The sequence below is a fragment of the Eptatretus burgeri genome, chromosome 12, assembly GCF_056783735.1.
Source record: "Eptatretus burgeri isolate ZD-2024b chromosome 12, Ebu_testis_v1, whole genome shotgun sequence".
Lineage (NCBI taxonomy): Eukaryota > Metazoa > Chordata > Myxini > Myxiniformes > Myxinidae > Eptatretus > Eptatretus burgeri.
The window spans coordinates 94,290,203-94,300,454 of NC_140972.1; the positions used below are offsets into that span (position 1 = coordinate 94,290,203).

Below are 10,252 nucleotides of genomic sequence, written 5' to 3' on the forward strand. Positions count from 1 at the left end.
AGCTGTCAACCAGTCTCCCATTTCCACATATGGGGAGCGATTGTTAACTTGGCCTGAGATGTGCTTACTGGGGAATTTTCATCATCGCTGAGTTGCCCACTCCCATCATCTGGGCTGATTTATTGTGACATTTTGGTTTGCCATCATCATGGCTGTCAAGAACCACAAGCTCATGGATGCTCCCACTCATCTTCATGTCAAAGGCATCATCGCATGCATGCCCTCAGTCTGTCCAAGGTTTCTCCAGCCTGAAAATGTTGCTTGTTCTGACTCTCTCCTTCAATGGCATCCCAAGATATCTTGAGCATAGTGAGCAATAGGATGTGTGCCTGACCGAGCGCTTTCCTCTCTGCTAAAGTTTCCTATAGTTTCCACTTCACTATAGTGCCGAAGAGAGTGTGCTGTGCGTTAGCGTGAATGTATTGAGTTCCCACGAGATTTGATTGGCCATGGACGTTACCGACTGTGAACATACACTCAGCTGGACTCCGTGAAAACTGTGACACAGGAATTCAAAACTTCAATCTCTTCCATTCAGAAGCCTTTTTACATGGCTCGACATTTTAATCTTTCATCGTGCTGCAAAATAAATTCACAAACTGAATCTATTCTCTTGTTACCTCCGCCACCGAAGGTGAAGGAGGTTGCTTTCACTCCCTCTCTGTCTGTTTGTTACTTGCAAAATCGAAGATTTTTCAAGTAGATTGATCAGTCGATTTTGTTATTCTGTCTGTTTGTTTGTTTGTTTGTTTGTTTGTTTGACTGTTTGTTGGGTTGTCGATCTAGTCTTCCCTTATTATCAGTGTTTCCGTCGATATGTTTGTCTGTCTGTCTGTATGTATGTCTGTTCGGTCCAGTGCTCCGTTAATACAATGGCGATTTCGATGAAACTTGGTTGGTAGGTTCATACCATGACCTAGTTATGTGCAAATGATAACCGTTGCTATGGACACCACCGTTGCCTAGCAACGGGACTTTGAAATTTTTGAAAAATCATAAAAAAATTATTTTTTCGAAAATCAAAAATCGGGCCACGAGCGACTGTGGGCAGTACATTCAGCCATATTGTCAAAAATTTCCAGCCGGATCCTGTGAAAACTGTCGGAGAAGATAGACTTTGAATGAACCCTGGTCGAAAACAATAAAAAAACGAAGTTCGTTATATCTCAGAGACTATGAGTCAGATATACATGAAACTGGTATGGTAGGTTCATGGTATGTCCTAGTTATGTGTGAGAAAGAACCGTTGCTATGGACGCTTTTGTTGGCTAGTAACGGCTGAAAAACGACGAAATTCGACTTGATCGACTACTCGTGTCCACCTACCGGCTTGTCTGTTTGTCTGTCTGTTTGTTTGTCTAACTGTTTGTCGCCTGCAGGTCAAAATTTTACACCGATCTTCACGAAACTTCACCACGTGGGAGAGTTTGTCATAAGGAATGAGCCTGTTATTTTTGAGGTAAAAAGGTCAAAAGGTCAACATAGGAGGCCAAAGGCCAACAATTTAGGTTGGATTTCTAAAATTGTCAATTTTCATCCGATTCACTTGAAATTTGAAGAGGATTTTCACATCAGGTCACTGAATTCAACCACCAATTATTTTTGAGGTCCACATCGGCTGGATTTATAAAATTGCCAATTTTCATCGGATTGACTTGAAATTGGAAGAGGATTTATATTTCAGGTAACTGAATTCAACAAGTCAATTATTTTGAGGTCAACATGGACCAAAATGTCAACATCGGTCAAAGGTCAACAACTTAGGTGAGATTTCTAAAATCCTCAATTTTCATCCGATTGATTTAAAATTTGAAGATTTATATTTCAGATCACTGAATTCAACCAGCCAATTATTTTTGAAGTCAACATCGACCAAATGGTCAACATAGTCCCAAGGTCAACAACTAAGGTGATATTTCTAAAATCCTCAATTTTCATCCGACTGGCTTGAAATTTGAAGAGGGTTTATATTTCAGATCATTGAATTCAACCAGTCAATTGTTTTTGAGATCAACATTGACCAAAAGGTCAACATAGTCCCAAGGTAAATAACTTAGGAGATATTTCTAAAATCCTCAATTTTCATCTCATTGACTTTAAATTTGAAGAGGATTTGCACATCAGGTCACTGAATTCAACCACCAATTATTTTCGAGGTCAAATTTGTTTTATGGATTTTGCAAGTATCGTGTTCTGCACGACGTCTTCTTCTTTATCTGTTTGTTTGTGTGGAGGATAACTCAAAAAGTTGTCGACGGATCCGGACGAAATTTTTGTGGACAGGTTGAGTGTGTGACAAGGACGAACTGAGTAGATTTTGGTGAAGATCCGTTTCTGGATGTGGATCTGATAATTTTTTATGTGATTCTTCACCATTGAGAGATCGAGCAAAACCAATATAAAGCACGATATCTCAAAATGTGGACGGATTCGGACTAAACTTGGTGAACATGTTGGGTGTGTGACCACAACGAATTGATTCAATTCTGGTGAAGATCTGAATCCGGATCGGACTACGAGAATTTTTTAAAGTGATTCTTCACCATTGAGAGATAGGGCTCAAAAACGATATACAACACGATATCTCAAAAATGTATTGTGCCAGATATGTTCTTGTGGGTCAGGCATTATGTGGCGGAGGTAAGCGCCCTCCGAGTTTTCCCTTCAGTTTCATGCTCAGGTATCGGTGTACCTGTTGTGCTTTTGTGTGGAGTTTAGTGGTGCAGTTAAACGTTTACATCAGATTCCTGAATTTTAAATGCTCATTCATTCACTCATTCCATGCTCACTGAATGATCCATTTCTGTGTCGATGACGTGTCTAAGTTAACTTCGCAGCAAACCTTGACAGTTTCTTGATGCCGGATTCTCATTTGACTATTTGTGTGATTTTTTTTTGAATTTGGAGTCTGAATCTGGTGGTTGGAGGATGTAAGTAGTGGGGTGCCTTTGGGATCAGTGCTCAGACCATTGTTATTTATTATTTATATCAACGATTTGGATAATGGGGTAAAGAGTAGGCTTTCCAAATTTTCAGATGACACAAAGCTTGGAAGTATGGTGAATAGCAGAGAGGGTGATTAACAGATATAGGAAAGTATTGATACTTGTATAGATTTGGTAAAAGATTGGCAGATGTAATTTAACCTGAGCAAGTGTAAGGTGTTGGGGAAGATGGGAAAGAACAATGAAAATAGAGATTACAGGATGCAAGGGGTAATTTTGGAGCGTGTCACACAGGGGAAGGATCTGGGGGTGGTAATAGATATGGGAGGTAAGCAGGCATCACAGTGCCAGGCAGCTATAGGTAAAGCAAATAGGGTTTTAGGTTGCATAATGAGGGGGATCAAGTATAATTCAAAAGAGGTGTTAACATTGTACAGAAATTTTGTGAGGGCCACATCGAGAATATTGTGTGCAGTTTTGGTCACCACAACTCAGGAAGGACATACAGTAAATGCCAAAGAGAGGGTTCAGCACAGGGCTACTAGATTGATTTCGGCCCTAGCTAGACTCAGCTATGAGGAGCGGCTGAAGGAGACGGGGCTTTATTCACTAGAAAGGAGTCGGTTACGAGGAGATATGATGGAGATGTTGAAGATAATGAAAGGTACAGGAAAAATAAGTGAAGATGAATTATTCAACAGAGTAGACAGTGATAGGACCAGGGCCATAGCCTGAGAGTAAATAAGAGGAGAGTTAAGATGGTAGTTAGGCTTTCACTCAGAGAGTAGTTAATACATGGCATGGTCTCCCTGGAAAGGTGGTGGCATAAAAAATAGTAGATAAGTTTAAATTGGAATTTGATAGGTACTTGTTAGTATTGGAAATGGAGGGGTAGAGGGACGTTGGCAGGACTTTTAGGTCGCTTGAATATTAATGAGTGATTGTGTGCATGTGTATGGAGTGTTGGTGGGGGTCTTGTCAGTCAGGTTGTGTGGTTGATGGTGTTTTTTATCCAAGACAGTCTTCGTCCATGCCCCCTATCCTGGAAAGAAAATAAAAAAATACAATTTTTTTTTGTTTTTTGCATTTTTGTTGCGCTGATGTGGTGTTGATAAATTGATATGCCTGGTGTTGGGTTAATGGTTAGGGTGGTGGGCATGGGATCCTATGATCCTGAGTTCAAATCCCACTCAGCTGTTGAACTAATACCAGGTGGGGTTGACTCTGCCTGTCATCCTTCCGAGGTCGGCAGAATGAGTGCCAGCTTGCTGGTATCCTGTGTTGGAGTAGCGACCCGTCCAGGATTGTGTCCATCAGCCAAGGAGACTGCTTCGGCAGCACCGATGCTCTGCACAGAGTATGGTCCCGATGGATGGATAAATTGGTGTGGTGTTGATGCGGTGCCGGCATGATGGGCCAAATGACCTCCACCTGTGTCTGATTTCCTTGTGTAGCCTTGTGTAATGCCTCATTGCCATGTACTCCATTCATTCCAACTTGTGCCGAATGTCTCATGATCCTTTATATCCACCTCCATTGCCTGAGTTCAGAGATATTTATCAGAAAACCCCGGGGTTTCAAGCTTTTGTACAATCATCTCGACCCGTCTCGTCCTTTTGATTCGAACATCTCCCGCATATAAAGGCCGACCCACCTTCACGGGGTTCTATTCGTACGCAGATATCGGTAGTGTTTATCGGTAGATAAGCAGTTCTAGATTTGTACTTATATAATTATAGATGTTTAGTGAGATATATTGATTTTGGAGGAAATTAATGAAAGAGATGTTGGTAGTGTACATATATGTAGATATGCAGTTGTTGGTGATTTGGTAGGTATGAAGGTGCATGAATAGTTAGATTGGTATGTAAGTATAAGCATGTTGTACTCGTATATTATTAGACAGGTCATAGGTGAACGAACACTTAGGTTTCCATTGATGTTCAACACCTGGCTGCTGGTTCCATCATTTCTGAGAAGGTAGTTGTACCTCCGAAGAACGTACAACTTGGCCCTGCACATTTTCACATTATTTTGGAATCTGGTGATGATATCGGCAACTGATATCGTACGATTAAAAAAATACACGGTGGGGTCTTTAACGTCCACAGTTCGAACAGGACACCCAGCTTTACACACCTTCCAACCGATGGTGTCCTAAAATGTAACTCCATCCCTGCAAAAAACCACCAGGGTCAGAGTTTGTAGCCTACCTGGGATGAAAAACCACCTCCAAGATATCCTCTCAGCTCTACATTTAGTTTGGAAGGTCGGTAGGAAGGTGAGTCGATTAGTGGTGTTGGACTAAGTTGAGTGATTAGTAGTATTTAATTAGTAGTGAGAAAATAGGGAGACCATGCAGGTAAATTGACAGGTGTGTAAATATGGATGTGTCTGCTTCTGGACATATTAAAGTCTGGCTTTGAAATTGAGCACAGTATCTTCAAGTTTGACAACTGTAAACGTCCACATGTATCTGATGCCCATTGATCCTTCCATTTCATTCCCTTACCTTCGTTTGCGACAGGAATGTCCCAGCGGTGTGGTGAACGAAGAAACATTTAAAGATATATATGCACATTTCTTCCCACAGGGAGGTGAGTGATGCCACATAGGCACTGTGTGTGTGTGTGTGTGTGTGTGTGTGTGTGTGTGTGTGTGTGTGTGTGTGTGTGTGTGTGTGTGTGTGTGTGTGTGTGTGTGTGTGTGTGTGTGTGTGTGTGTGTGTGTGTGTGTGTGTGTACACTTAATGGAGATGTGAATGGAGCTTGCAGTGCTACGTTGCTGGTATTAACTCCTTGTTGTTTTAATAAGTTCTCATATTATTGTGAAATTACCCACAATGACCGTGAGGGAGGTTTTTAATAAGCCGTGCCATAATTATGGTTTTCACTTCCAGGCAGTGATAGAGAAATGTCTTCCTTCATCATTATATTGTCTGTTTTCAAATGAAATTGTCCAAACGATGTTTTGATCTCATTACATCGGAAATAACGTTGATACGAAATTTCAATTATGTGTCTGGTTTAAATTTTTTGAAAAACGTTTTTTATTTATTAGATTTGCTGTTTGTTTGGGAAACTCCATCAGTGTGAGTTCCATTAACATGTGTAATAATTCATATTGTTAAATGTCACATCACCCTCAAGCTTTGTTGGATATTGCAGGTGGTTGACAAACGTGTTCTCAGAGCTGCCCGATACTGATTATACACACATACATATATATATATATATATATATATATATATATATATATATATATATATATATATATATATATATATATATATATATATATATATATATATATATATATATATATATATACCGGGCGTTGTGGCGTGCGCCTGTAATCCGGCTACTTGGAGGCTTAGGTTGGAGGATCGCTTGAGGACGGGTGCTCTGCACTGGACCTCGCTATGAGAGGGTGTAGGGCAGCCCGGAATCATGGCGAAACCCAACCCTTATCCCTGTGTCGTAAGATGCGACCAGGGTTGCGTCAGGAAGGGCATCCGGCGTAAAAAACCTGTGCCAAATCAGTATGCAGATCATAACGGATGATCCGCTGTGGCGACCCTTAACAGGAGCAGCCGAAAGACGAACAACAACATATATATATATATATATATATATATATATATATATATATATATATATATATATATATATATATATATATATATATATATATATATATATATATATATATATACAACAACAGAACATACAGTGTCAGGACATTGCTCGATGTCGCTCTCCTCAGCTGGAACCCATGTATCATCACTGTTTCGGGGCCTACTCCAGGGCAGCTCCTCATGGGCGGCCCCAGCAGCACAGCACACGCACCACCAAGCGACATCGTTTTCACCAGATATGATTGACCAGATATAGATCCTCACAGACCTGCCTTTACACGTGAATGGAATCACTGCACTCGCCTCTGCCTCCAAATCCACAATGAGGCTATCTCTGCTGCCTCCTGTAATTGCATCACAGTATTCGTGACTTGATTCAATGACGCTCCAATCATCTTGAGGTACTTCAGCGTAGACTTTGCCACGAATCCCGTACAACCCACTTCCACTGGTAGCACATCACACATCCACCCACGGTCATCACACACTTACTTCTCTTACCTCCTCATACCGACACAACTTTCTTTCATATTCCCATTCCATCGGCCCGTCATCCTTCCGAGGTCGGCAAAATGAGTGCCACCATGCTGATATCCTGCGTTGGAGTGGCGCTCCGTCCAGGATTGTACCCAATAGCCAAGGAGACTGCTTAAGCAGCACCAATGCTCTATACAGAGTATGGTCCCAATCTCCTCTCCTCCCGTTCTATATCTCCTTCCCATGGTACTGTCAGCTCAACGATGATAATCCTTTTTAGTCGCTGTGGCTCCATCTTCCACAGCGATGCCCAACTAACCTTCTTCTGCACAACCATCTCCCATGCTGTCCATACTCCTTGCTGAGGATGACTTATGGCTTGAACCGTTCTTCTCTCGTCTTCCATACATTTAATCTCTTCGATAACCATCTCTCGTCTCCCACCTGCACTCACTTGTGGCCACCGTTTCTGTTCTTTCCAATCAAATCCTTTCCTATCTTCCTGCACTGCCCAATGATTTCCTTCATTTGTAACCTACTCTCGACATCTTCAACCATCCTCTGAACATCCCACTTAGTTCCCGTTCTTATCTTTGGCCCCAGTTTACTGATCACTGGGTCTTTTGAATCTCAAAGCATCATTTGGAATCTGGCTTTCCCAATCTTATATTCTTCAGCGAGTGACTTAAATGGCAGTGTTATACCTTTGAACTTCTGCTGTATAACACCAAACTCGTGAACATTTTTGACAAACCCAACTATTTTTGCATGTATGAATTGACCATCTTCTCCATCCTCTCCACTCTTGTTAGAGCAATCATATATTTGAAGAGCCCATAAGACACGAGGCAACAACCCAAATTGGTAGCACCATATCTTATACCTCCCTGGCAAGCCACAACCATCAATTGTACACAGACCTTGCACAAGTTGCTTCTGCACCCGTATTCTTCGATGCCTATCTGTTAACAGTTGTGCATACCATCTGCCAAGACTCTTAACCGGCTGTTCGTTCAATGTCGGGATTCTATTCCCAGCCACCACAAAATGAACCTCTTTCACTTTACCTTTCTTCATACAAAGACTCTGACTCTTCTTTGGCTTAAATTCCATCTGGCTCCATTTCATGAGCTCCTGTAATTGTTTCAACAACCTTTTAGCTGCTTCCAACTCAGGAGACAGAATGGTGATGTCGTCAATAAAGGCCCTTATTGGTGGCTGAGGTTTTTCTCCACCTCGAACTACACCAGTTGATACTCCTTTTGTCCCACGAATAATTAGTGACATAGCCATTACAAACAGCAACGGTGAAATCACACACCCCCTTGGTATGCCTACTTCAAGTGCCTGCCACTTGGTTGTGTACTTCGGTGTATAAAAAAGCCATTGTAATATTGGACAATCACCTTCCTCACCTTGTTGGGGACCCAAAAAAAATCCAATGCTTTGGAAATCAGGTGATGCTGCATGGAGCCATATGCATTTGCCAGGTCCAGTCATATAACAAAAAGATCATTGTCTCTTGCCTTGCATATCGGCAAGTGTCCCAGATCATCGCCGCATGCTCGCGACACCCCGGAAAGCCTGGCACACCTGCTTTTTGTACAGATGTATCAATCTATTCATTATTTACCACAAAGTTGACCAGGCTTCTCGCTCATACACCAAAAAAGATCTTACCAATAAAGATATTGGACGAAACTGATGTATCTCCTTCTGATGTATCTCTTCTTTGGGGATATAAATCCCATTTGCCAAACACCAACATTCCGGTATTCAGCTGTTTCCTCCAAACAACTCTGAGCAGCGACCACAATACTCGTAACAGCCTTGGACACTTCTTATACACCTTGTACGAAATACCATTCGGACCAGGGGCACTCTTACTTTTAGCTTTCCGCACGCCCTCTTGGATTTCGTGCCAACGAAAGTCCAAGAGGTCAAAAGTAACTCCTACTTCTGGTGGGCAGTCAAAGCCCCCAAGGTCTGGCAGGTAAACTGATCTGAGCAGGTTGTTATAAGTCTTCCTCAAATGTTCCTCCAGCTCTGCTTGCAGTGCCATACTGGTCCCTGAGCTACAACTTTGAAACAGATCCCTAACAAATCCATGGGGATTCCTCAGGAATGCTTCTCTTTTTCCTCCGTTCCCTTCTTTTTATTTCTGTCGAGTCCTCTCCTTCCTTCCCAACACCCGAAATTGTTTCCGAATATCCTCCATTAATAGGAACAGGCCAGATTTCTCTTGTTCACTTGCCATCTTATACCTTTGCTTAAGGTGTCTCTGCTGGGTTCTCAGCTCACCTTTCTTGACTTGCCGCCGATTTGCCTATTTCATCCTCTGTCCAGAAGCCTTCTTCTCTTCACCAAAATGATCAAGACTCATTTGTATGTACGACAAGCATGCAGAGAGATTCCAGCTTTGCACTCATCTCACCTTTAAGGTTAATCTTGGACAGATCTTCATCCAATTGCCTCCACACTCCTTCATCATTGATTCTCGGCCATCTGATGCACTCTTTGGTGATCTTCATACCTGGTGCTGGACGTGACTGAGCACGGGTGTTCAGAGCGGTGTGGTATTTCTCCCGGCTCTGCACTTCCTGATACGCCTTATGTTCTACCCCACATTGTAGACTGTGGGGCTGCTCATCTTGTCGGCATACCATTTTGGTCTGTTGAATCTTGAAACCAGTTGCATTCTTGCATTTCCTTCCACAACTCCTGTATGTCGTGTGCTGAGACAAATCATCCGCTATTCTATCTCGTTGCCTTTTGTGGTCTGCGTCATTCCGTAAAGTCATTCTGGTGGGCTCATCATTCTCCCCCCCCCTCTCGGTGAGCCCTTAGGGTATCTTTCTCTTTGACATCTGGGAGCAAGATGAACGGTGTGCCTTAAAAGAGCACTGGCGAAGAGAGCTGCTAACCCTTTTGCCCCCATGCCGTCTCTCCGTCTGTCACCATCTCTCTGGTTGTGGCTGTCTTTCCAGCAGTCAGTCGATCTTTCCCTCCAGTCTATTTGAATCAGAACAGAACAGACAGTGCCAGGACAATGCTCCATGTCGTGCTCCTCAAATATATATATATGTATATGTATATATATATATATATATATATATATATATATATATATATATATATATATATATATATATATATATATATATGCCTGGTGTTGGCGCAGTGGTTAGGGCAG

At 42.1% G+C, this 10,252-nt stretch overlaps 1 protein-coding gene across 12 annotated transcripts in view; it reads left to right on the forward strand.

The window, feature by feature from the left end:
* Positions 1-10,252, forward strand: part of LOC147016159 (Kv channel-interacting protein 4-like) — a 484,774-nt gene that overhangs the window by 461,506 nt on the left and 13,016 nt on the right. For 6 of the 12 annotated variants that reach the window (XM_085848921.1, XM_085848920.1, XM_085848915.1 and 3 more), the window contains one exon: positions 5,473-5,541. In XM_085848921.1, the coding sequence (XP_085705047.1) occupies positions 5,473-5,541 (69 nt within the window). Of the gene's footprint in view, positions 1-5,472; positions 5,543-10,252 lie in introns of all 12 variants that reach the window. The other 6 variants (XM_085848926.1, XM_085848919.1, XM_085848924.1 and 3 more) reach the window with 1 other exon arrangement.